The sequence below is a fragment of the Lates calcarifer genome, linkage group LG17, assembly GCF_001640805.2.
Source record: "Lates calcarifer isolate ASB-BC8 linkage group LG17, TLL_Latcal_v3, whole genome shotgun sequence".
Lineage (NCBI taxonomy): Eukaryota > Metazoa > Chordata > Actinopteri > Centropomidae > Lates > Lates calcarifer.
In genome coordinates, this window is record NC_066849.1 from 26,767,686 (window position 1) to 26,795,157 (window position 27,472).

The 27,472-nt window shown below is 43.0% G+C and overlaps 2 protein-coding genes across 5 annotated transcripts in view; one reads left to right on the plus strand and one right to left on the minus strand.

Annotated features, from left to right (window-relative positions):
- On the minus strand, positions 1-11,683 carry ntmt2 (N-terminal Xaa-Pro-Lys N-methyltransferase). 3 transcript variants are annotated; one of them, XM_051077453.1, is made up of 5 exons: positions 11,656-11,683; positions 10,410-10,475; positions 4,689-4,854; positions 3,000-3,252; positions 1-2,504 (listed from the first exon to the last, which is right to left on the minus strand). In XM_051077453.1, exons 4-5 carry the CDS (start codon positions 3,157-3,159, stop codon positions 2,248-2,250), a joined length of 417 nt encoding a protein of 138 aa, XP_050933410.1. In that variant the 5' UTR covers positions 3,160-3,252; positions 4,689-4,854; positions 10,410-10,475; positions 11,656-11,683; the 3' UTR covers positions 1-2,247. The 3 variants fall into 3 exon arrangements, with proteins under 3 accessions (XP_050933410.1, XP_018532223.1, XP_018532214.1); XM_018676707.2 differs by having other exon boundaries at positions 4,682-4,854; positions 11,656-11,682; XM_018676698.2 differs by lacking the exons at positions 10,410-10,475; positions 11,656-11,683 and adding an exon at positions 8,300-8,707 and having other exon boundaries at positions 4,682-4,854.
- kifap3a (kinesin-associated protein 3a) overlaps positions 11,028-27,472 on the plus strand; it is a 27,554-nt gene continuing 11,109 nt past the window's right edge. The window contains exons 1-15 of one of the 2 annotated variants that reach the window (XM_018676676.2): positions 11,028-11,193; positions 12,043-12,174; positions 12,418-12,563; positions 12,673-12,731; positions 12,859-13,000; positions 13,704-13,803; positions 14,976-15,100; positions 15,327-15,425; positions 16,060-16,238; positions 18,456-18,618; positions 22,850-22,950; positions 24,884-24,992; positions 25,083-25,195; positions 25,275-25,440; positions 26,753-26,878. In XM_018676676.2, the coding sequence (XP_018532192.1) occupies positions 11,153-11,193; positions 12,043-12,174; positions 12,418-12,563; positions 12,673-12,731; positions 12,859-13,000; positions 13,704-13,803; positions 14,976-15,100; positions 15,327-15,425; positions 16,060-16,238; positions 18,456-18,618; positions 22,850-22,950; positions 24,884-24,992; positions 25,083-25,195; positions 25,275-25,440; positions 26,753-26,878 (1,801 nt within the window). In that variant the 5' untranslated portion in view covers positions 11,028-11,152. The remainder of the gene's footprint in view (positions 11,194-12,042; positions 12,175-12,417; positions 12,564-12,672; positions 12,732-12,858; positions 13,001-13,703; positions 13,804-14,975; positions 15,101-15,326; positions 15,426-16,059; positions 16,239-18,455; positions 18,619-22,849; positions 22,951-24,883; positions 24,993-25,082; positions 25,196-25,274; positions 25,441-26,752; positions 26,879-27,472) is intronic. The other variant, XM_018676684.2, reaches the window with a different exon arrangement.

Here is a 27,472-nt window from a genome sequence, read left to right on the forward strand (position 1 = left end):
TTTGAGGCATTTTGATCTTTAATTCATACGGGATGTGGAAAATGTGTTTGGTCTATTCACATCTTAAAAGAGTCATTCTGACGAGAGAAACATGCTGCGGAGATCATCTCACGCCATCTCGCCTTCAACACTTTGATGATTTTGTACTTTCTCAGTGCCAGCCTGCCCATTGACAAACTATCCTTTCATAAAAAGCTCAGGGAGGAACAACTCCGCACCACTCCTGTCGAGCGCTTACGCACGCAAATGCTGAATATTTGAGGCGACTCCTGGATGTGTTTTATGCAGACAACATCTGACAGGCCTGAAATGAAGCCAGGGCAGATATGAAAGCAGGCACTGTCTGTCAAAACCAGGAAATAATCAACCCCCCCGTCCACCTCAGGGGCCCAGCTGAAAGTCATTAGTCCAAAACAATGTGCTGCTTCTACTGTTAGTCTGAAAAAAATAATAACAGTAATAATACTTAGGAGAATTACCATAACGATTTGAGAGGATCTCAATTATCTTGTGTGTTTTGAGCCTGCTCTGTGGAAGATTGCGGCACGGTCACTGTCACGGGTGTGGACCGGCTGTACTGTTGGAATATTTAGGGAAAATTGGGAAGCATTTATGTCCCAGCCTTGATTATAATAGCCAAAGGTGATTACCCATCTCTAATCCTATTAGCCTTTGTTTGGAACACGGGATGAAAAACATTATATATGAAAAGAGCATTCAAAAATCATAAAACTACATCCATATGCTTCAGGGTTTGGCATTTTTCTCTTAGAAAAACAAACAACTTCAGCTCAACGTGTTGATGTTGTTACGGAAAGTGGAATTTAAGCAAGTGAAGCAGCACAGTTCTAATCTGAACTACAGCCCTACACAGAAGAAATCAATATAAAAATCTATTAATCTGCAATGTTACAAGCAAAAGTACAAAACACATTCGTGTGTAAAAACAAAATTAATATTTACATCTGAGCACCCTGTTCTAAATGCATGAAATACAATGAATGGACATTAATCCTGCAAAGTAAAGCAACAGTATCTACATGCCATACTGAAAGGTGCCACTTGTTATTAACATGTGATCTGTGTCTGGACGGATCATCTGGATCAGGCCAGAATTCAAATCAATTCAGCTTTGAACTGTGATGGCTGCAACAATTTCACTGTAGAGAAGAAAGACAAGAAGAAGGAGGAAAGTAATTCCTGGAGTAAAAACTCTCAACCATGGGAGAAATATCAGGGAGGATGAGGACATCAGGTGAAATATAATCTCAACTTACAATTTACAGTTTTTTAAAAGGATCTAAATTATTATGCAGCACAGACAGAGAAATCTTCTTCTGTGCTCCTCTTCTTTATCCTACATTACCCACAATGCAACTGGAGGGAGACTGTGCCTTCAGCTTAGAGACTGCTGATTCAAACACCATCACAACATTAGCTTAACTGTCTCCATCTGTCATGTGACCCTCACTTTGCAGCTGTCTGACTGTCTGCTGACAGCGCCACCTACCCAACTACACTGAGTCCTGATCTCAACGTGGGCAAAACGAGAAGAAAAAGAACAGTAGTAGCCCCAGGTGTAAATGTAAAGGCCTGTGATCCAGGTGACATATCTAGATACAGATCACATATTAATAATACTCCTAAAAATGAAGCCACATCATTTTAAAGCCAATCTAACATGAAACATTATTGTTGTAGATGTGCCAAACTCATGTTTGACTGAGCAAAGACAGACAGATTATTCATTCAGAGGAGAAACCATCAGTAAATCTGCATTCACATGTTATTCCAGTGATCCTTGTGGTTCAGACAGGAACAAGCTTCTCCCACAGAGAATTGAGGCTCCGATGTTTGATGTCATCAGGACAAAAAACCTGGAGGTGGTCAGTGGACAATAAATTACAGTCTGGCTTTGTGGACGCACAGAGTGCTTCTGTAGAAGTTTAATGTTGCAGTAAAGCTTTATTTCATTTCACTGCATAGCAGAAAAAATGCTGCTGTCTCCATAAAATCGCCCTGGGTGCCATCATGGCGTCCACGCTGCTGCTTCAGGATTTATCTCCTGATGACACTGTGAAGATTTCTTGCTACGCTGTTGTAGTTTTCAGAGAATTAATCACAAATCACAAAGACTTTAACAAAACTGGAAGAACATGTGAATTCAGCTTTAGGCTGGATTTCCCTCTTAGTTTTTAAGGATCAGAGCAGACAACAATCTGAATCTCTTCACAGTAATAATGTCTTCTATTTCATGGCGATCATCCAGACAGGCATGATGATCTCAGGGAAGCCTTCCTGCCTCTCGACAGCCAGGACCTCCAGGCCGGCCTTGACGATGATGCTCTTCATGATGTCCAGGTGGCGGCTGATGCTGCTGTCGATGGGGTCCAGCTTGCAGCCCTGCCGCGCCATATTGTCCTTTATTATGATGACGCCGTTTGGACGCAGGCTCTTCTTACAGCGAAACAGGAAATTCATCAGGTCCTTGTCAGTCAGGTGACCTGAAGAAGAAGACAGGTAAGGAACAAAATCACAGATACAGTCAGCAACACTTAAAAACCAAATGATATTGTATCATGTATCAACATACTGCAATCTGGTGGTTAAGACAGGCAGAGACAAAAAAAGAGATCATCTTTCCATTTCTTCCCCATTCATCCAACAAAGCAACTAGGTCAGAAGTCCCAGGCCAAATGAGGTATGTCATTTCTCCAGCATATTCTGGGACTGCCCCGGGGCCTCGTTCCAGCTGGACATGTCCACTTCCACAGGGGAGGTGTCCATGTTGACTCCCTTCAACTGGAAGTTACAGTGAACAATTGTACTCAAAGCTCCATCTGGGTGTTCGAGATCCTTAGGCTGAACTCAGACACTTTGCCAACAAAACCTTTTCCCTGGTTTTATCCGTTATATTCGCCTCGACAAACTCGAATCTCTGAGTGCAGCCTGTCTCTATAACAAACAGACAGACAGACCGAGACACCTGTCTTACTTACATGCCACCCACTGCATCCAGATGACGTCGTACTTGTTCTTTGGAGGTGTGAACTCTTGCAGGTTGAAGCAGTAGTAGGTCTCGATGCGGTCGGCGTCTTCGCCCAGGTACTGCTCATGTGCGTGGAGCAGGAAGTGCTCCATCATGTCCGCCATCTCCATTTTCTCAAACACAGGAAGGAGGACACCTTTGGTCACGCGCCCAATCCCAGAGCCACAGTCCAGGGCACAGTGTGTGCCGGCCTTACCAGGACCCTGGGAGTGAGAAGACATTTAGAACTGATTCTCCAGGAGATGAAATTAGTTAAATACCTCAAGTGAAGACAGTTGTTTGTAATAAAACTGAGGCAAACATAAAAAATAAGACCTGAATTTATGTGTTACAGAAAACAAAATGTACACTTAAATGTCTGTTTCCCTGCAGCATGTTATTACCATATCTATAAGTCACAGAGGGGTCTATACTGTTCTCTGTGTTGCCAGATGTCAGACCTCTGCACCTCAAAGGCACCGACACCACAAACAAGTAGACCTCAGTTCCTCAGGGCAACGAAACTATGAACTTTACCACGGGGGAACAAAAAGTCTCCTCACTTGAATCATGCTGGTTTTTCTTCCTTTTCATTTGGTATTCTGACCTCACTCCAACCTCTCCACATCAGGGGCCCCAGTGTGTGATTGTATGAAAGATGGGGCCCTGAGGAGCTCTGTGCTTGTTACAGGAGGCTTCCTGGTTTCGGTGAATTACTGCCATATTGCTCTGTGTGTATGTACCTCAGTTTAATCTGGATGTATTCTAAATCTCTTCCTGCCGCGCTTAATTTTAATCGAGACGTCAGGTTTAAACAGGAGCTGTTCACAGCCAGGAGGAGATTTTGAAAGACGATGGTGGAAGAGACTCTTGTTTGGTTTATCATTCAGCAGGGAATTAAAAGTCCATTTCTGGATATTAGATGCCCACAAACAAAACCATATAACCTACATTGGTCTCATGACAGAGAGAAACTAAGACTGATATTAAACATGTTAAAATGCGTTGTATTATATTAACCTGTTGTCATAAACACTCTGTTAAATCAGAGCTTGTTGTGTTTACATTTGCACCAGTGAATAAAGTAGCCACTCGGTCGTCTGCAGCTCCTTTAAAGCTTCCAATCTTAGCAGTTTATAATTAGAGCTCCTGTAAAACTGATCCTCTAAATAACCCGGACTCTGGACCAAACCCATTCTCCTGATTTAGCACTTGGAGTCTCCCAACGTCTTAAAAAAAAAAAAAAACCTCCAGTCCACATTAACATGTGCAATCTATGAAACTACAGATACTTCAAAACAGAAAAAAATGTTCTCCTCCTTCTCCACTGTGAACAAATTAGTGCTAGTAAAAATGACCATAGTACAAAGTGATTAACAGCTGTTGGCTCAGCTTGCTTTGTATGGGTGTTTATGGGGCTGGCATCATGTCTGTGCCACTATTAGAAACTGCACTGAGGCCTCCACCCACATGAAACAAGATGGAATTCTTTTTATACAGTAAGGACGATGAATTCCTCGTCCAAAATAGATCCTGACATGTACATTCAGAGATAGCTTCAACCCTGTAAACTGATATACCACTGTCAGGAATCAGATCTGACCGAGCCTTTGATCTGTACTGGACTTGAATGTGTTTCTCAGGTGGACTCACCACAAACCTCTTCAGAAACTGCCGGGAACCCTCCAGATCTATGTTGGATATCTCCACAAAATCTCCCATCATGCCCTCCTCCGAGGCTGGCACGTCCTCGTAGAACTGCTGAGCTCGGTAGTAAAACTGTTTCTCTCCTTTGATGTACTCACAGGTGACTGGGAACAGCTTCACTGTTCGGACACAAACATAAAGAGAGGATCTTAATACTGGTTGTTACTAGATTACTCTTTAAAGAGCAACTCAACACGGGACACAGCTCAAAGACATTAAGCGACTGTTTTCACAGCCTGAGTCGTGCTAACGGTGATATCTAACCAGAGATTAAGAATACTAACCGTCTGAAGTAGAAACTGCGATGTTATGACTGACATAGTCTACAACAATAAGGTGTATCTGCTGTGTTTCTGGTTTAACAGCACCGTGTGGGCAGGTGACAGGTCTGTTTGCAGTGTTAGTGCTCTGAAAGATTTCACAGCACAGAAAAGGAGCAGAAATGAGCAGGTCCACCCGGGTCACTGCCCCATCCTCTCTCACAGAGCCTCAGCTCCAACCACTCCAGCTTCAGAAGCTGCTGGGCCTGGAACCAGGGGCTTGAATAAAACTTGGGACCACCACCAAATGGAAACTCATACTAGCCACTAAAGGTTGATGTTGGTGGAGGGTATTTGAAACAATACATCCAACGTGAAAGGACGGCTCTGCATGAAGACGATCACTGTTCACAATCTCAAAGGAAATGTAGAATGATAATTTGATTACCAGAAGACTATAAATAAGGACACGCTGCGCTCCTCTCACACTCTGCTCAGCTGTTACTTGATATAAGATAACATGCTGGTTGATTCATCTGCACCGCTGTGTATTTACAAATGTTTTTAGGTTACCGTCAGTAAAAGGTTTTTATTACTGAAGAAGCATCCAAAAACCACGGCGGTCCTCAGCTGTGATGTATATTCTGTTCAGAGTGCTCAGGTCTGTGGTGCACTACAATGCTCTTCTTTTATAATATATAATGGTGTCAATGACATACTGTGACATTACGAAACTTAACAACTGGACTCTTGAACCATTCCAACCTTTCACTGCCTCAGTTCTGCTGAGCTGAAATAAATCCTGCAGAATGAACACAACATTTCCGAGGGCTTAGACGACGCGTTCCAGGCGTAGAGGCGGGTGGTGGGTTGAGGAGGTGCGGGTCACAGGGGAATGTCCGTCTGCTTGTCAAGGATCTGCAGTGGCAGAATTCATGACACCACGGTGAAACATTAAGAGGGGGGATTTATTTCCAGCTGGACTCCCTCCTCCATGTTAGAAACATCAGGACGAGGCAGGGAGCCAGGAAACAGACAGAGTCATTCAGCACGTAGAAGTCTCTCTGAAAACAAGGTGTGGAAACAGACAAATCATGCTGTGACTTCTTTATGATATATTTGAGGATTTTGTCGTGGCGGCAGGTTTGACTGGAGTACCTAGAATGAGCAGCTACGTGTCAGGTGACCCCTCAGGAAGGCTTTCAGAGGAAGGGTAAGTATAGAAACATCGAGCAAGACCAAGGAGGAGGGGAAACAGCAGGACAGCGAACACGTCTGCCAAGGAAGAGTCAGTCCAGAGCCACCATGTCCATTTATCTCTCACTGCCAACTCATTAGAAGCTGCGAGAAAATGCTGACCTTTGACCTTCGATGTAACAGAATCTGAGACATCTGATTAAACGATCCATAGTCTGAAGATTTATGTTAAGTTCCAGTGTCTTAGGCCTAAATTGAAATCCCCCTCCGACGTGTACAGTAAGTCTATTTTAGGCAGACTTGTCATTTTCTGTATTAAGACATAAAATGTTGAATGTATACTTCATTCAGTCCATTTAAAGCTGTCATGGCTGTTGGTAAATAATCTGACTGCGGCCCTGTGACTGTCATGTATAGCGTTGACTGACATGAGATAGTGCTTTCATGCTTGACATGCTTTGCCATTAATGGGCCTTGTATCAAGTTAGTGGTAAGAAAGTAAGGCGTCTTTGAGCCAGGACGGACAGCAGGCCAGGATCTCCTGTTTCTGCAGCTTGTGCGCTCATGACTGACAAGTGCGCAGCCTGGAGAGGATTAGGTTCAACTCGAACTTACAACCTTCAACAATGAAGAGTACCGTCGCAACACACTGTAGGAAGGCTTATTAGTTCCCAGTTAACCAAGGAAGGATCAGACTCCACATGGTTCCTTTAAATGAAGCTTCTTTAAATCCTTCAGGGTCCTACTCTCAGTTCACTTATGAGTTTCCCTTGTGCATACTCTACTGTTACAGTAAAAACAAATAAAATCAGCATTCATACATTACATTCATACAGTCCAACCCCATGTCTGGGTGTTTCTTTTATCAGTCTTTTAGTTTTCTGTTCATATTTTAAAGTAATGGTAACACTTTGGGAAATGCTTTAATTTTCTTTTTTTAAGAGTGATCAATCAATCAATCTCATGTCTGTATGTGACCTGGAGTCAGGATGTTAGGTTAGCCTAGCTTAGCATAAAGACTGGAAGCAGGGGGAAACAGCTAGCCTGACTCTATCCAAAGTTTAGATTTACACCCATCACCTCTAAAGCTCAGTGATTAACATGTTGTTTCTCGATTGTTTAATCTGCACACAAGTGGATGAGGTTCAGTTTATACTACTGTATATTACAGGACCACAGTATTTATTTTTGGTTATGAATTTTAGTTTTTGTTTGTTAAAATTGCTTAAAAGCTTTCAGGTACAAAGTTTAATGTTACTGTCCAGCCTACAGGAGATACCAGTTCAGTTTGAACAAGGATAGATAACTGCAGAAACATATTTCATCTTTAAACAGTAATCCAGATTAGAGTTAGATGTTCTTTACAGTATTACACATACACGTAAATATTATTTTGTAATGTAAATGATACAGCAGAGCTGAGCACAAACCATTTGCTTTTGTTCAGTGGCTCTTCATTAACACTTTAATACAAACACACATGGTGCTCATGACTTCACCTGCTTCTTAATACAAGAAGACAAAAACTAATTCATAAAGTATATTGACCTATATTTACATTACATTACATTTACAAGAACTGTATATTTTGACAGTCCCTCATCGCTCGATTCTACAGGGACAGGTACATCATGATTGTTACCTGCACAGCTTTTGATGTGAGTGTCCTTATTTTGCAGAATCTGTTTTCTCATTACTGTTAACCACTTTTCAAAGAGCAGTATTTTCCTGCTCTCCTCACAGCAGCCCATCTTTTCCATTCATTTCCCCACAATAAATGAATCAACTTCAGATATGTGAACAGTGAACATCAGGTCTGCTTTGATTTCTTTTTAAATATTGTGCAGTTTCCACATCAGTTTCAACTTTGACATGTTTTAAAAGGTTATATTAATTGCTGGGGTACAGTTGGACACTGCATGAAACACATTTAAACATATATAAATAAAGTGTAGTGTATAGTGTAGCTTTGGATAGCAATCAGCAGCAATGTGTTTTGTGTGTGCCAGTGTGCTTTGTCATGCCTGATCCTTAATAGAGTCAGGGGTCAAGAAGAGGTCATAAATCTTGACCTTTTGACTGTGGACCTTTGTGTGGTCCTTCTTACCCAGAGGAATCTTCTCCAGCAGGTACAGGTAGCTGGCAAAGAACTCGCTCCTCAGCGTGTGGTGCAGGTGGAAGGACATGCTGTGGCGACACATGGTGTCATCTGTCTGTTTCCAGCGATCCCTGAAGGCTTGATGAGCGCCTTTATACTCAACATTGGCTGATGAGCTGCTGCTTTCGTCGTGTTCATCTTCCACTGAAATCTCTGAAATCTCCATTTTGGCTTTACGTGGCCTGGTGGTACCTCACAGAGCGATGTTTGACTGCGTGTTGGTAGAGGAGAGTAACACTCAGTGTTACGGTGCCCGTTTGGGACACTGCCTCTCCAGCTGCTGCTATATCTGTCTAGCTGAGTGTTCAACACGTCTCTGTTGGTGTTCAAGTGATCAGCAGAGATCTTTTTCACAGGGCGGCGCTCAGGACGTCCCGCCAGATTTGCAGATCACCTGCTAGGGACACTGACTTTGCAGGAGTGGAGGAGGGGTGTGGGGGTGTGGAGGGAGATGCCTTCTGTCTAAAGACTCTCAGGACCAACAAGCATGCACAAAGGCGACTTGACTTCAGGCTGCAAATACCAGCAGCACATGAGAGTCCGACCTCAACCCTTTGCTTCTATATAATGTGGTCCTAAACTTAGCAACGTCTTCTCATGTTTGTATACATGGCTCCTGTTTTGTACTACAGCAGAAAGTCATCTTATTCCCTCAGCACACAGACCCAAACACTGACAGGAAGAAGTGGGAAACAGCCAGGTAGTGCAGTGCAATGCAGAAAAATACAGCTGAATCATGTAAGTTCCCCCTTAAAAAACACAAACTGACATCAAACATTTCTGTTTGTATGTGTATGAACACACACACACACTGTAGTTTATTCTGACTGAATCCAACACACACACCATCCTGCTGCCCCAAACATTCACTAACACTCCAAATGTTAATTAATCCACTGCTGAAGTCTAGTCCCCAACAAATGCACTACAGTGAGCAGTTGTTTTCGGAAACTAAAGAGACTTAGTGTCTTAGAAATGTCACCTTACCAGCTACCTACTGACCTCTTCAGGCAGACACCTTGACCTTTGACCTCAGGATAAGTTACAGTAACTTGAGCCTATAAATTGACAGCTTTGCAGGTGACATGTGACATGATCTTACGTTGTCAAACAAATGATCTACACATATTCTTGTACAATCAGGAATACTTCAGGTAATGACCAGGCAATACTGTATAATTTAGACCCCTAACACAAATAATATTCTGACATATCCATCACAAGCCACAGGCTAAATTTAGACCAGTGACATCAGCTGTCGTGTAGGTGGAGAATGACTGATGCTGAGACAAGCAGATACTTTCTGGAGAGCAGATTTACCATGTTACAGTATCTGTTCCAGCGATTGGTCATTTGTTTATTTCTCACTTGTAGCTTTAATTCAGCAGATGCATGGCTGGTGTGGATACACAACGGAAGTTCAGGTTTATAAAGCTTCCAAAATTCACATAAGAAATGCTTCTCTGAAAAACAAGCCTGCTTTCTGTCTCTGGAGCTGCAGACCAATTAAGGAGACTAATTAGTGGCATTGGACACACCTGGGCCAGGTGTGCATATGAGCCAGTGCAGTGGTAAGTCATTTGTTTTTACACCACAGCACATTTTTACTCAGCCACTGCCTATACTACTGACTGTCAGATGATTTTCAGTCTGTTTCAAAAACAAATAAACACAAATTTTTATAATCAAGAGTCAGTTCTCTTGAATCTGCTGTTATAATCTGTCATTTTTGCAGCAGTTTTGCAACTCTTTCTGATTTCAGCAGCCACTGCTTTTCTGTTACATACAAGCAAAAGCTGAAGTGGAAATGAATAAATACAGCACAATGTATGAGAAACTGTTTACTGTGCTCAGTGTTATGTTTGAAGCGATAAACTTAAGTTAGGAAATTAGAATTTTCAAGAGAATCCTCTTGTTTAACTGCATCTCTACACACAAAATAAAAATAGTCAAATGTTAAATTTAAACCAATACCAGGTTGCATAACTTGCAACAAACCCCAAGTTCACAGACTCTTTTTACTTCATGTCATGTTCAGTGTTATCTAACCCTGACTCACCCTGGTGGCCTGTGTGACTTCAGCCTGCAGCCGGACCATCCATCACATCTGCTGAGAGATTCCAGACTAAAAAAGGAACAACAGCTTTAGTTTACTTTTGTAAAAACACTGAGGGGGAATTTCTGTTCTTTGACCTTCACAGTTTTAAAAGTGAGCATATGTTCAATAATTTTGCATTACTTAATACGTTATATGGGATTAACATTGATTTACAGAAAAAAAAAGTTATTCTATATTATAGTTATTCTTTACTGTGGGAGAAATGATCTGGACAGAAATCATTGAAATCTTCTCATTTTATTTGATCAGATTTATGTCCATGAATGCAAATGTTCTGAGAAGAAACCCAATATTTATCAGCTCAAGCATGAAATTAAACTTTAATTTGAAACACAAAAGGACAAATCAAAGCCATCAGCGCTATGGTCATCTACTATGACTTAAAAACCTCTTTTTAATTTAAAATGGACTCCTTTTCTTCTTCTTGTGCTTTTCTTGCTACCTAATGTATTCCTCATGTGTATCCTTTTGTGATAATTTAATGAAAGAAAAAAACATGGTGTGTACAGTGAGACTAAGTGTAGAGCAGTTCAGTCCTCCGGCCTACAGGGGGCAGCAGTCTCTCCTGTGCAGGCGCTGTGTCGCCGGCCTGGCAACAAGCTGAGGAGATAAATAACATCCGCCCTGTCTCCACCACCAGTATCAGGAGAAAAACTGATGCCGCTTTTTCTTTTTTATCTAAAATGGACAGTTTACAAACAGGAGACCCGCGGTATCTGAAAAGGTAACAGCTGCTAGCTGTTAGCACCGTTAGCAGGTTTTGTTAACGTTTGTTTCGGTAGCTAAGCTAACGGACACAGCAGCAGCGGGGTACACAGCTGTTCTCTGATTGCATGACACGCCATTTAAATGAATTACAAGAAGACTAAACGACGATATCAAAATTAACCATACTCTTGTTTTTTATGTTGGTAGGAACAATGAAAAACAGCTAACAGTAGCTGCCGTTACGCTAATGTTAACTGCTAACGTTACGTCCGTTGTAAAAAATCAATAGTTCGCGAGGCATCACCGTGGAGACGAAAAAAAACCCAGTCACTATCGATTTGTGAATTTCTGAACCATTGGCATCGATGAATAATACATTCAGCGTCATTATCCTGCTGGTAAATGTTAACATTGCTGCTAAAATACAATTTAAGTGTTTTGTGGAGGATAAAGTCTAAAAATATGTCGACACACTTACCTGTTTTTTCAAGTACCGCCATTAAAAATTGATGCGTTCAATTCTGTTGTAAAAACAATTTAGTAGTGTTTTCAAATGTATATTTATGGAGTAAATGCGCCTTTTTTTGAAGTGTCTCAGTCAAATTGAACGAAATAAAATGAGAATTTCACTTCACCATCCACAAGTTGAAATAATTTAAATGTTATATTATTAATAAGAATATAAAAATGCCGACATGTTATACCCATCTGTGATGAGTATTACTGAGGTCAGCCACTGATGTAAGACCTGTCTCTCAACAACAAACAACACTGTTGTCTTAAACTGTATATCAGCTGAGTTGAGATTTTCTGTCACTGGAACTAGAGAGTCTGACCGCTTATTTTGTTTCCTTGTGATCCACAGGAGAGTGAAGGGCTGTACTCTGGATGTCCACCCGACTGAGAAAGCCCTCGTCGTCCAGTATGAGGTGGAGGCAACTATCCTGGGGGAGCTGGGGGAACCCATGGTTGGAGAACGCAAAGAGTGTCAGAAAATGTGAGGGGAATCACTAGAACTCAGATTTTACTTTCATAATGTAACTTACTTTTTAACAATGTACAACCTACTTCAAGTGATTAGAAGAATAAGTGTTGAGCTGTAACACCGTTAAAACCAAGTGTAATACATTATAATCGCATGATAACAATATCCCAGTGTTATGGTTTTGTAACCTGCCTTATATCTTGTTTCTGTCTAGAGCTGTAATTTTGATTGTTTGTGTGTTGTCGCTGCCCTCAGTATTCGCCTTAAAAGCTTGAACGCCAGCACGGACACATCCTCTTTGGCTCGGAAGGTGATGGAGGAATGTCGACTGATTCACCCCTCTAAACTCCGCGAGGTGGAGCAGCTGCTCTTCTATCTGCAAAATCGCAAACATGCAAATGGTACAGATTTAGTCTTATTATGAATAATACTCATATATTCCTTGTGGTAAAAGCTGAAGCTGTCTACCATCAGAAGACTGTTTGAGATGCTGAATTTTTCCTTTCACAGACAACCAAGAGAGGAAACGCATCTCACCTCGAGACTTCAAACCGTACGCCGGAGTGGAGGTAGGAACTGGAAAAAAAGGACGTGTGCATGTGTTTATAGTACAAATGCATATGAGGACAGAAGTCTTTATTGATGCAGTACAGCAGTGGTAAAGACATTTGTGTTGAAGTGTTTCTTGTCCTCCAGCTGGACGAGGAGGCGAGCATCAACAGCATCGATGAGTATGTGGAGCTGCTGTATGAGGACATACAGGAGAAGATCAGAGGAGCCACACTCATCTTCCAGCTGGCTCGTAACCCAGACAACCTGGAGGAACTCTTACAAAACGGTACCTCTCTACTTCCTCACTTTAATCAGCTTGAAAGGCTGGTTCATCAGCTGAGTTTTTTTATTTTGCTAAATTATTTGAAATGTTTTATTTTCCTGTAAACACAATTATCAGTTAATTTTAAAAGTTCAGTCCTCAACTGTTTTTTCATCTGGCTTGGATGAGAATTGGTAGGACTGCCCTGGGGTAGAATCTGCTGACTTTTATCAGCTCGTCCACTCTGCTCCTCTTTGACTTGAAAAGAAAACACAGCTCAGTTCCAGTTCTGCTCCCCTCCGTGACAACCGGCCTGTTTCCTCAACAACAGCACGGAGCCGTCATCCTCTGCAGCCTTCATGGGATGGCGCAGCTTCATTTGTATCTGTCATAAAGCATCGTCAGCTCACTCCGTCTGTCGCGCTGCATCAGCCGGCCCAGTGTTGATAAGAGCAGAGTGTTCGTGTGAACTGAGAGGCCTGGGGTCAGCGTGGAAAGAGGAGATGAAGCCTGGGACACATGTCTTTACGTTGAGAAGCACCCATAGCTCAAAATCCCCAGGAGCCTCCAACCTCATCACATTCCCCTACGCTTCTTTAAATTAACCTCCAGCTGCTTTGCGCTGAGTTTTTCTTTCTCATCTCCAGCCCTTTGTTTCTGCCTTGTGTCCTTTTTTTTAACCATTCCTTACATATCTTTGTGTGTTTCTTTGTGTGTCTGTGGTCAGAGACGGCCCTTGGAGCCTTGGCCCGAGTCCTGAGGGAGGACTGGAAGCAAAGCGTGGACCTGGCAACAACCATCACCTATATCTTCTTCTGCTTCTCCAGGTAAACAAGTCAGTCATACACATAGTACTGTTCAATGTTTATCCATGGACGTGTTGCTGCGCTGTTTGTGTGTGTGCAGAATATCACGTAGAGTGTTGAAATCAACTGCTAACAGTCTGGGATACGTTTGAAAGGGTTTGCGTTTGTGGCTTAATGTTTTGTTTTTTCTCAAATTTGCAGAGTGTTTTCAGAACGTTCTGAAGTGTTAATGTTAAAATCTAATGTTAACAACTGCATCCATGTTTTTCCGATTGCTCAGCTGGAAAACTCAGAGGCAACGTTACTCCCAGTTCCAAGTTCCGTCCTCCGATGTAAATGGAACACAGCACATTTATTAGACGGCATTAGTTTTGGCTATGTGTACCTAATAAACTGGCAACTGAGTGTATAAAAAGGGAAAGTCAGACGAGATCAATGGGCATTAATCTGTAATGCCTGGCTCTCAGTCGGTGTTCCAGCTCATCCCAAAGGTGTTGGATGGAGCTGAGATCAGAACTCTGTGCACACCAGTGAAGTTCTTCTGTCCTTGTAGCACTGAGATTTTCCTTCATTGTTATTAAAGTGCAAGAAACAGACCCAGACCAAAAGTATACAAAAGATGCATCCACTTACTTTAGGTGTGTGTATATTTTTATGTATTAGATTTACAAACCGAGTTGTTCATGCAGAAGTCGACCTAAAGATTGTGTATGAACGGCTCCTTGTCTGCAGTGTGCACTGGCCCTTTGCTCTCCCTCTCTCTTACAGTAGTCCTCCAGCTTTGGCAGTGTACCTAGCACTGAAGTTTCACTCTCCAACTGGGGGTTCGGAAACACTAAAATTAGCTCACTAGAATAATACATAAACGTCTGTCAGAGCTGATTTAGGCTGCGAGAGGACGTGCACGTCTGAAAACTGATCGTCATTCTTGGCTCGTCTCCATCTCCGTGTTATGCTGTTTGGATTGTGAAACGGTTCAAGTTGGACTGATTATAAGTCGGACCAGGACATACCGTTTGACTGAACGTGTTTTGACTTTGACAGTTTACTTTGTAAACTACTTCAGGGGTGACGGATCGGGTCATTTTAATGACAGCTCCCAGCTGAAATCCCTGCTATGATTTCAGTTTTGAAAATCCACTTTTGGATAAATGGAAGTCTTTTTCTCTCCCCCTCCTAATTTTCTCCTCTAGTTTCTCCCAGTTCCATGGCCTGGTCACACATTTCAAGATTGGGGCCCTGTGTATGAACATCATCGAGCATGAGCTGAAGAGGTACGACCTCTGGCAAGATGAGCTGCAGAAGAAGAAGAAGGCCTATATCCTTTCATGAATCATTCAGTTGAAGAGTTTCTGCTGTGAAAGCTGTTTTTTTGTGCCAAATAAAATAGATGATGTTAGTGTGTTTAGGTATCTTATATATTTGCAAATTGGAAATGAGAAAGTCAGCTTGAGGGCAGTTTTCATGGTATAAGAGGACAAATCTTGGGAGCGATTACTGTGGCACTCCATCCAGAAGCGTTTGTTTTCCCTGACTGATTTCACATGAGGAATTCTCTGACAACCAAAATCTGAAGAAGGAACACGAGAAGTCTTTCAGGAAGTACCAGAGCCTTCTGATCAAGCAGGAGCAGCTTCTCAGAGGTACAGGGAACTTTCCTAACAAACATTTTAGGGTGTAAATATTATTCTATAACTCTTCAAAAGTCAGATAAAACCTACGTTTATGAAGCAACAAAGCTGAGCGCTCCAGCCTCAGTGCTCAGGCCTGTTTTGATGTTAGATGTTGATACTACATAAACTGCCTGTTTCTTGCCCTCAGCAGCATAAACAGCATTTTTTTTTTTTTAATCAAAATTTTCTTCGGCATGATCTGTTTTTAGACTAAGGCTGGCAGTTTACTCTGGACTTAATTGAATTTGGCGTGCTCTCAGGCTGCTGTTGAATAAGGTGCTATGAGCAAACACTAGTATACTCACTGCGACTCCAGGTCCGTTTGTTTAACCTCTTCAGCCCCACTGCACCACCACCGGGGCAATCAGACAAACCTCATTTAACACTCCAGCGGAGATTGCAAAGTTTCCAGAGTTATCAGATCACACTAGAATATTTCATATAATAATTCAGCTGTTGTATTTCAGGTAAATATATTTTTCTCCATGTAAGTGTCATAAAGCTGTGAGGAGGAATAATATGAAAATAAATGAAAAAGAAAAAAAAGTAAAGATTTATTTACAGTTAAGTGACTGTTTCTGATCCTCGGTCTTTGACCCTGTAGTTGCTCTGTGTCTGCTGCTGAACCTGGCTGAAGACACCCGCACAGAGCTGAAGATGAGGAACAAGAACATCGTCCACATGCTGGTGAAGATCCTGGACCGGGAGGACGAGGAGCTGCTGCTGGTGGTGGTCTCCTTCCTCAAGAAGCTCTCCATCTTCCTGGAGAACAAGAATGACATGGTGAGAGAGGGAGGGGTGGAGGGAAAGAGGTGATGATGAGAGGGAGAGGAGTTAAAGCAGCAGATTAATGCTCATGGTGCCACAATCACATGTTAAACTATCACATATGGCTGGAGTGGTGGTGTAGGATCTCTTTTTACTCTGTGTCCTCTCTCTCTCTCTTTCCTTGCTTTTTAACATTTGCTTACGTTGAGTTTTTTGTTCTCTTCAAAAGAGTAATTCAGAATTTTAAACAGGCTTATTATGACACAATTCTGACTCACAAACATTTTGCTCGTGTTCCTCTAATTCACTGTAATAATAAACATAACATTAATCATGGATTTGTTTGGCAAAATAATGACTAAATAATTCCACTGTTAAGTTTTAAGTAAAACTGCTGTTAAATCAGAACAGATTTTTGATTTACTTGGTTTAATTAGCAGCTTTTTGGAGCAGCTCATTGTTTGAAATTCCTGTCATCCTGTTGTGTGTTTTTGGATTTTTTCCTTTTGGTTTCTACCAATAGAATCAATCATCTAATTAGACCGTCTTTACAACTATAATTAATTTGCTCAATCTTTAAACCTAATTGGTCAAATTTTGAGTAAACAAACTCTCTTTGTTTGCTCTGTAAAACTCTCCTGAGATTATTCTGACAAATAGTTGTTACCCTGTAGAAAACACCAGTTGAAACCACACTTATCAAATTTCAATTTAAAAAATGCTTAGAGGGTCCATTCTTGGCCACGTGTCCCACAGCGCTCGTACAGGAACCTCACCGCTCCAACTTTCCCTAATCCAGCCCCACCTGGTTCCAATCTGACTCAGTTTGTGGGTCTTTATCAAAGCCAGACCCTGTTAGGAACTGGTTTTATCTCCTTGTTTCCCCTTCAGTGTATCTTTGATTCAGATTAAAGAAACCTTCAGGGGGTTTAGACCCACTCAAGAATGTGTCCAGCAGGAAAATAGTGGTTTCAACACTCTGACCCAGTTGAGTGTATCAGTTTACACAAGGGAAAAGGCTTTTTCCATCTAAGGACACGAGTGTTTAATTGATTTAAAAAAAGACTGATCACATAATGATACAGTATGTCATCGAGTTTTATTTACTCAGCAAACATGTTGTGACTTTCTCCTAATCAGATAAGACGTCAACACAGTTTGATAATTTTTTTGCCGCTGCTGTCACTAATGGAAGGGGAATGTCAGTGGTAATTGACACAGGCTGCAGCTGATTACGCAGCTCGAGGTCTGGTCTGTGATGGTGTGACTGGAGCTGGTTTTGTGCACAGTAGCAGTGAGTGTGTTTTAAGTGGGAGCAGGTTGCGTCACCGTGATGTCTGGCTGCGAGGGAGACCACAGGAGAGGGAAGCAGACATGTTAACGAGCAGCACCGGGCCGAGTGGCACTGCTGTGTCACTCTGACCGTCACAGTGACAGCACTTCAACACCGCTCACACTTTCACACATCAGTGACACCGAGGCCCTACAGAGAGGGTCAGCAGTCGGGTGCTGGTGTTTGACTTGGGTTTGGTGTCACCAGCTCAACACCTCCACCTGCCTGCAGGTCATGTGAACCCATTCCTGCTTTGTGCAGATGTCACTAAATTACTAAATGTTGTCTTAGCCGAGACACTAATGTAGAAAGTCGGAGGACTCTTTTGTTATTTTTCCGTGGAATCATTGATTCTTTGAAATGCCTCACTTTCTGCTCATCAGTGTGTTTTTTATATTGGAAACTGTTCGATAAATTTTTAAACACTGAACACTTGTATTTAGCAAATTTAAATCACAAAACAATTTCAAATATCTATCATTTATCATAAAACAATATTTTAGTTACAGAAACATTGTAACTAAACATTTTTAGAAAGAAATTAATTTGCATGTTTTTATTTTCTGATAAAATGTAAAAATCTGTATCAAACAGAAACTGATTTAAATGATATTTTTAGTGTAATTTGTGTCATTTTAAAGTGAATTTACACAGAGTGGTAACTTCACTGTTCTGTCAGACCTTTACTCACAGCCAGACGGCAGGTTTCTCCATAAAAGAAAAAAGGAGCACTGGGTCCTTGGTAACTGGCTTCTTTTGTTAAATAAAAAACAGGTTTTGTAGAAAAACATGTTTATTGTCCTCAGTAAGAAAAAGTATAGTTTTGGAATCTGTGCTTTTATTTATCAGTTACTGCCCCTGACGCAGTTAAAACATTACCCCGTCTGTGTTGCCCGCAGGCTGAGACGTTCGCTGTAGAGAAGTTGGCCCGGCTGATTCCCTCCGAGCACGAGGAGCTCCTGAGCACCACCTTACGCCTCCTGCTCAACCTCTCCTTCGACACGTCTCTGCGCAGCCAGATGGTCCAGGCCGGACTCGTTCCCAAACTCTCCTCCCTTCTCGGTAATCAGTCACTGCTTTCTAATAATTGTGTTTTCATGTTCCTAAACATTTGCGGTTGTTTTGTGTTCTTTCCTGCAGATATGTTTATACTGATTCATTGTGTTTGTATCTGTGTCTTGATGACTGTGTCTGTATTATGCTTCTGTATCAGATTGTTACTGACAGAAACAGACACGTTCATCCATCCTGAGGCGGCAGTGGAGCCTCTGATTTGTTATTACTGAGGTGTATGTGCAGGTGCAGTTCTTACAGAACGTGCAGACCTGAAGCCGCCTCTGGTGACCATCAGGAAAAGCGACTTCCTGAAAGCTCGATTGGAGCGTTGTCTCATCCGCTGGGTCATGTGACACGGTCAGAAGCATCTCTGACAGAGCCTTTTGAAGCCTCTCAGGGGGAGGCTCGGGTAACGGTGCATAATTAATATAATATATTTGTTAGAATAACATGCCAGAGCCTCTGCACAAATGTTGTTTTTCTAGGAGCCGACCGGAGAGGTGGAGAGGTCTTCAGAGATTTAGGGAGGGCTGTTTTTAGGGAAGTAGCGGGCGGGGGTTACTCATTCAGGAAGCAAAGCACACACATAATATAAGTTAACGCTGAAATATCACGGCTGCTCACGGTTCTGACACTGTTGAGTTTGCCTGTATTTGTGTATTTGTGCGTGTGTGTAATTCGCTCTGTATGTGAGCAGAGGTGCCATTAATCATCTGCTCTCACTGCCAGCTGTCCTCCTTTTAACTGACACACTCTGCATGAAGACTCTGCTCTTATCTCTGAGGAGAGGAGACAGGGAGGAGGCGGCTCTGTCAGCCTCCACTCTCTCCAGCCAGACCTGACCCGGGGCCACGACCCCTAATGATAAGATGAAAGGGGAGAGGGAGTCTTCACTTGTCATCATCACCTCCCACTTGATCCTTCCCACCACCACCTGGACTCAGCAGAAAGTAGAAGATTCCTCTTTGTCAGCTGCATCTTCATTTTCTCTTTTCTGTTTTACAGCTAGTGAACAAACTATTTGTCAGTTTGTTGGTCGGCAGAACTCAATTTGAAAAAGTTATTTATCAAGCAAATATGGTTCCAGTGTGAGGATTTGCTGCTTCTTGCACACAATGTATTTAAAAAAAAAAAAAAACGAGATAAGGCAGCGCATTTTCAGACCGTCTCTCCTGGGAGACATTCATGGTGTTGTACGCAGTTGTTTGCATGAAAAGTGGCACGAACAGTTGTGTAACAAATGAAAAAACAGCTGGAGAGAGGCGTTCATACCTCATCCCCACACAGCCGACCAGCCGGTGAAGTGGGTGTGAAAAATACAACAACAAACGTAACAGAAATCTATCGTCCTGCAGTCTTACCAGATTCATCCTGGGACCCTCCAACTAGAGCTGAAACAGTTAGACAACTGACAGACTTTTATCAGTTATTGATCAGTTATTAACTGTTACTTAAATGAATTATCAACCAAAAATACCAAGCATTCTCTGGCTTCAGCTTCTCCCACGTGTGGATTTGTTGCTTTTTCGCTTTGGATTCTTGGTCTGACAAAACAAATAATAAAGAATCCATGGATTACTTAATAATGACAAGAAATAAACACATTTGTTGCAGCCTTTTTTCCAGCGTTGCCATCACCCCAGCTTTCTGCTCCATGATGCAGCATGTTGACTGTTGTTACATTGCAAAGACAAATTAGGAAACTCGAGTGGGGGTGGGGACCTCTTTAAAAGCATTTTGCCCTGTTATGTGGTGTGTGATGTCTCTGAAGACCAAACCCTGCTTGCTTATTTATCCAGAAAATGCAATAACAATGGAGCAGCGCTGTCCACAAACCAAGCCCAGACGCCTCTTAATGTGTGCGGGTGTAATTTTACGAAGGTTAGGCGGTTTTAAATCAGGCTGGGGTGTAATTGGAGTTTAGCTCTCCCACTAACTGCCCCTGAACAGTCTAGTTAATTCTTAACAGCTCCCCCTCACCTTTTTTTCCTCCCTGCTGCCCCAACCCTACCAGTGTTTTGAACATTTAATGGGATCTCTCTCTTCGCCCATAAAGGATCCTCCATGTTCCTACAAGCAGAGTGAGGCAGCTCGGCAGGTCTGGAGGAGCTTATTGCCTGTGTGTGTGTGTGTGCTTGGTTGTTTTCATGTGCATTTTAAGGTACTGGTTGAGGTAAAGGATTGCTAATGAGAAGCACATGTTCTGGCCAGTCGCTGGCTGTGCTGGAAGGGCCAGAGCAGCGAGCAGCGTAGCTTTAACTTATTAAAGGCAGTAAAATTGATGCTTCCTCCTGTTTTCCCAATTAAAGCTAGAAGCCGTCTCTCCTCGGCCCTCTCTCCCTCCTGTGATTCCAGGGGTTCAGTGCGCACATCTGGATCTAATAGTCGGCGATAAGGCTCCCTGTACGGCCAGTGACCGAACACGGCTGGGACCAGTTTTAACTGGACCAGGTTGGGGCTTTGGAGGCTGGTGGGCATTACAGGAGGTCTGTCAGTGGTTCTGGTCCAGTGAAGAGCTTCTCTCTTAACACTTCTCTTAATGAAAAGTCCCCGGGTCAAACTCTGGTCTGAACTCTATTAATTCTCCCGGGCTGGCTCCTCCTCCAGGCCTCCAGCTCTGGTCAGAGGTCAGACTCATAAAGGTCCTGGGCTCACTGACAGTCTAACACTCAATCCATTCTGTCTTTATCTGCTTCATGCTGCTGCAGAGACTTGATAAGGTCGTTACACTGCAGCGATAGACAGTGTGTTGATTTTAGTAGAGGTCATCTGGCCTCCACATCATAAAAAAGAAACATTTTCTCACGTTTATTTATTTGTCGAGGTTTTTTTCTATATATCTGTCTCTGAAACATGTGGCTCAATATTTTAATATCTAGATTAAATGACTGTATGTAACTCTTCATTCCCCCTCAGCTTCAGAGACCTGTTTATCCTCTTCAAGCTCCTAGTTTGAGTTTCACATCACATTTTCTGTCTGGTTCAGTGTCAGTGTTTCCAGCAGCACTTTGATAAACCCACTGTACACTAGTAGTCCACCACGAGTTGGTGGAGACCAAACCAGAACTCAGAAGAGAGGGAATCTCGGACCACTCCAGAAGGATGACCGTGTTGCTCTTTGTCTAGACGTCTAAATGAGCCACTTCTCTAACACATTTGCCATGACAACTTTGAGGTTTTCAGCTTGTTCCTCTGCTCCCTAGTGGCAAGAAGAATAAACAAATGCAGCTTTAAAAAATTCAACATGAATGTGTCTTTCCACAAACAATGTCTTGGTTCCTCTGGATAATCCACAGACCTCACTGTCAACAGTTTTCATTGGAACTGCTTTCTACCGAAGCAACGTCCCTGTATAAACTGTTCACAGTGAGGTCTGTGGATTATCCACAGTAACTGGGTCACTGTTTCTGCAAATAGAAGCGAAGGTGGTGGTTGTTTTTTAATGATAAGGCTAGACTTATTCTATGTTTCTGTCATTATCAGCAAATCCCGTTTGCAGTGTTAACCAAGAACTCTCCATATTCTCTGACTTCTCTGTTCTGTCTGTGGCTCTCAGCCTCAAGCTCAGCAGTTCCTACTGAAGATATAAATCTTAGTATAAGTCACAAGTATGTAAGAATGTCTGAAAACAGCTGGACACAGTGGCACAGCAGAAGATTAATCCACATTTTGTGCGATAGTGAGTTTTTGGGGCAACAGGACGGTGTGTGTGTGTCAAAATAAACTACAGTGTATGTGTTCATGATAATGAGGGAACATGTCGCCCAGTTTAACAATGTGGCTCACTGATGTGTTTTTATGGGCAACAGTGGACCTCTGTGAGCACCACAAGCTAAATTCCATTCACTTTCATTGTTTTGGTGTGGAAGTAGACGAGAGAAAAAGTATTTTTTGTATTTTGGGTAAACTTCTCTGAGCAGAATAAAAAGCCTGCTTTTTTTCAGCCAGTGTCCTGGTTCAGTTCCACATTTAATCTTTTAAATATTGTTTCTTTTGCCTGCTGAGCTGTCCGAGAAACACGACAAACTGAGAAACTGCAGCCGACTGGTGCTGATTCTGCTCCGAATGCCAATTGACCTCCAACAGGAATCGCTGTTAAAAAGGCCATTCAGCCCATTAATATTTTCAAAAAACACACAGCTCTCCTAGATGTGGTCATTGGCATCCCGCAGAGCGCCACGGCACAACCAGTCATTCATCCATTGACTTCCCTCCTCCTCCTCTGTTTATGTTGCAGCTGACGAGGGCCAGAGACAGCTCAGCATGTGCATTCTGTACCACATCAGCATGGACGACAGATTCAAGTCCATGTTTGCTGACACAGACTGCATACCGCAGGTAAGACTGGCTAATGTACACTGCCAGCAGACCAAGACAGACACATTAGCATCAGCAGCTAACAGCATCCGGGAATTAATGCAGGAGAAACGGAGCGAGAGGGAGAGACGCACACCACATCTGGAACCAAAAACCACCAGAGGACGGCTGCTCAGTCTTCTCTCGTGCTATGATGACAACTCTGTTTTTTCTTCCTCTCTTTCCACTGAGTCCTGAAAACATCCTTTGCGTCACTTCACCGTTTTCTGTGTCTCCTCCACATATTAGCCTCAGCACAGAAACTAATTTCTGTGATCATGAAAACTAAGTTCACAGCTGAAGCTAAAGCCGCTCTGGGCTGATTTCTTTCAACTTTTGATCATAACATTTTTGTTGAGTTTTGCTGAGCTGCCTCTTGATTGAGCTGACCCGGTCACTCGCTCCTCTCATCATCAGCGATTAGCTAAATGTGCGTTGTGTTTGTTTGTTGAGATTGGGTGTAAATGCTGGCCAGATGTGGCCAGGAGAGTTGGCTGTTTGTTCAGAGGGTCATGTCAGCAGCAGATCTGAACCTCAGGATACTCTGGCTAACAGCATGACCAGTACATGACCTCTGACCCTGCCCCACAACCCGCTCACTCTCCTCTACCTCCCTCTCTCTAATGTTGTCCATCCATCTCTTACTCTCAGAAGAATTTACAGAAAGGTAAACGTGAAGTTGCACCTGCTCTCTTTGTGATGATTATTTCTGCTTGTTTAGTGTATAATAATAATAATAATAATATTCTGTGGATGGAGATCTTAATGAAAACAAACTAAATATTTTGGATGAGAGAAATTCTCCAGCTTCCCTCACAGAAACCCTTCCTACATGTCCGTCTGTCTGTCCTGTTGGTGAAAATACATCCTTTACCAAATGCTTCACCCCATTTCCCACCTTTTCTCCTCACTCAGCTTTTATTTTGTACTTTTAAGACCTCTCTCTTTTATCACTTTCCCAGGCTGGTGACTGACCTGCCCCTTTCCCCTTCTCCAGCTTTTAATGGGGTCACCGTTTGGTGCTGGATGTGGGTTTTCCAGAGCAGGGATGTCAGGAGTGAGGGGGAAGTGGTTACAGAGGTGGAGGTGGAGGTGGGGGCGGAGGTGACTGTGCTGGTCGGACTGCAGCGTGGCGCTGCGGCCCTGACAGGGCCTCCGGTGGCTGTCTGTGGTAAATAAGCAGAGGCAGGTGCCAGAGAGTCTAGACGGGGCTGATTTGGGGTCCGGGGCCCCTGGTATGTGATACCTAACCCAGGCCCAGCCCAGCCTTTCTCTCCCTCTCTCTCTGATTCCTGACTCCTCACAGGGAAGCAGTGCACCTCTGCTCCCCCTGCCACCACCACCCCCAGCTCAAAGCTTTTCCTGTTTAATGTTAAATCAGTGCAGGGGAGACGGACAGACAGACGCAGGGGAGGGGGAGAGGAGGTGGGTGTTTGGGAGGTTAGGGAGTGTCGCTTCGCCTTCTCTTTATCTCTAACACTTTCTCGCTTTTTAACCTACAAACTCACACTCATCGTCTTCTGATTTCTTGTCCTCACTCCCTCCCTCCCTGATGACTGGAGGAGACTGCAGGGATGCTGCTTTTTAAATCTGTGGTTTTTCAAAATGACAAATTACAATCAGGAACACAAATATACACACAGTGTGAAGAAATGTTGCCTTACAAAACAGCAGATGTGGCTGACCAAAAAAATCCGCCAAGACTACACATGGGTCATATGAGTATGCGTCACTCTTTAGACTTTGTCATCAAGAGGTTGTGATTCACTCCAAGTTTGTTTGAGTTTGTGAAAGAGGGCAGAAAGGAGCAAGCAGACCAATTTCCCAGCACATTACAGAAATACATGAGTAGTTTAGCTTCAGTCTCGGTGCTGAATGAACTCGTTAGCTGACATTTGGAACCTTTGATTGACAGCTGATGAAGATGGTGTTTGACTGTGGAGAGGAGAAGATGGAGGCTGAGCTCATCTCACTCTGCATCAACCTGGCTGCGAACAAGAGCAACGCCCAGGTCATCTGTGAAGGTACAAGATCCAGAGAAAGGATGAACAGTAAACAGACAAAGACGTTTGAACCCACTCGATGTTTTCTGCTCTCCCCTCTCTTGCCTTTAGGTAACGGTCTGAAGATGCTGATGAAGCGTGCTGTGAAAATGAAGGATGTTCTGGTGATGAAGATGATCAGGAACCTTTCTCAGCACAATGGACCCACTAAGAGCCTCTTCCTGGTCAGTACACAGACCAGTCCTGACAGAATTAATTAGTTAATCCTGAGAGTATAGAGTATAATCCTGTATAATCTCGTAGGATCATGTTGGAGACCTGGCAGCTCAGATCAGCGAGGAGGAGGCCGAGGAGTTTGTGATCGAGTGTCTGGGCACGCTGGCCAATCTGACCATCGCTGACCTGGACTGGGCGCTGGTGCTCAAGGAGTACAACCTGGTGCCCTTCCTAAAAGACCGACTCAAACCAGGTGCGTGTGTGACGCGCTAAATTCCTCCATTGAGTCACTGTGTACATGGATCAAAACACTTTTACAGTATCTGTTAAAGCCATGGTATTACTCTCGTAAAGATACAGTCACAGACCTGGCTTTTAAGTCTCTCCCATGCCCTGTCTTAACCTCCAACTTCTCTCCTAAATCACACTATCAGTGAAGTGTCGCTGGACGTAGATGACATGAGGACGGAGAACACTCATTAGGGTCAGGGCCTTATCTTCACCTTTCATGACCCCCAGCTCTTCCTTTTTGTCTTCATCAAAGCAGAAATGAAACAGAACTACAGGTCTTAACACTCGAGTCCCAGTCAGGCCAGAGATGGCACTCCAGTTGGTTTATTGGATACTAGTCCCACACCACACCCAGGATTAATAAAGAGACCTCTGCACCTGATGCTGCTACTGCTCTTAAACTAGCAAAAACTGATTTGGAATCAGCCAAAATGCACCTGCTCTATGAGTTTAGACTGTTAAAATAGAGTCCAACATGTCTAATGCCAGAGTGGATCCAAGAGCACTCTGTCAGCTCTTAACATGTCTGGATTTTCAATGACACGGTAATGGATACTAGTCCTGATGCCAGAGCTTCAGCTTTGGTAATAAAACAACTTTTTCTCGACACCTATAAACATGGTTTTATACAAAACCTGCTCTAAAGATGTCTAAATACTACCAGCCAATCAAAATGCTTAAATGCCTAAAATAGTTAAAGTTATTATTTAGTTTGATCAAAGAAGGACAGTGTGAATGTAATCTGACGTTCTCTGCTGGCTTTCAGAGCTTAATACACATGGTGAGGGTGTGTTGGGCAGAAAACCAGCCCATGTTTCCAACAGCCTGAGAATTGATTGATTACACAACTGGATCTTAGTGATCCCCGTTAACTCCCAGCCTTCTTTCATCTACCTCTGAATCCTTAAAAAAACTGCTAATTATCAAAACGGACTCGTCAAACGGAAAGAGCTGATGAGTCATTCATTGAGTGTAAATGAGCCACTGGTGATCCTTTAAAACAAAATATATGTCAGCAGATAGAAATTGAAGAGAGCCTTTTTATAACCTTGTTTTCTCTGAACGTAGTTTTCCAGACTGCACTGGTGTTGAGACGCAGCAGTCACAACACGGAGCTCCAGCAGTTCTGTAGGACGAGGCAGATGTAAACCCATACAGTCCCAGAACGTGGATGTTTTCCCTGGCTCGGCGCTCCGTTCTGCTCACATGAGGATCAGCGAGGTTTCTTTGCCAGCGCAGTCTTCCACTCAACTTGTACTTTTCCCTGATGTCAGGTTCTGCCGAGGATGACCTCATCCTGGAGGTGGTGATCATGATCGGCACCGTGTCCATGGATGACTCGTGTGCGGCCATGCTGGCCAAGTCTGGCATCATTCCCGCTCTCATCGAGCTGCTCAATGGTAAGAACCAAGTCCTGTACTTTGGTGTTTTTTTATAAGCTTTGAGTTAGAAAGCAAAAGTTACAGCCTGGTTTGTGGTTGATCCCACATGACCCAGCGCTCCTTTGTTAAATGTAGTAATTTTGTATCATAGACAGACAAAATAGAGTCTATGGGCCACAACCCCCTACTGAGACACACTGAAGAATTCATACAACCACAGTGACACATGTAACTGTGGGCTAGAGTTTTAATTTGAGGAGACACAGAGGTCAAGGGTGTGTAACTGACAGTAGTTAGATTAGAGTGTAACTGCACTTTTCACTGCACATTCTTTGACATGTGACAGAGGCATATCTAAAACCGGGTGTTAAGTTGACTTTTAATTACCATAACCTAGTGGCATCCCAACTAGTCCAGGATTACCTGGACAAAATCCATGTACAGGGAGAAGATGAAGAAGAAAAAAGCCCGGGCGAACCAGGTTTCAAAACCACAACCTTCTTGCCGTGAGGCAGCAGCACTCACCACTGCACCACCATGCTGCCAATAACCGAAACTATGAAAATATTGTTTTTAAAAAACTGTGTGGCCTTCTACAGATCTTAATTGTTA

Coding starts and splice junctions, on each gene's coding strand:
- ntmt2 (XM_018676698.2), bottom strand. CDS start 8,516: ATGGAGATTTCAGAGATTTCAGTGGAAGATGAACACGACGAAAGCAGC. Junction 4,855..8,299: donor GCTGGAGAAGATTCCTCTGG/GTAAGAAGGACC, acceptor GTGTCCGAACAG/TGAAGCTGTTCCCAGTCACC. Junction 2,505..2,999: donor CTGGATGCAGTGGGTGGCAT/GTAAGTAAGACA, acceptor CTTCTTCTTCAG/GTCACCTGACTGACAAGGAC.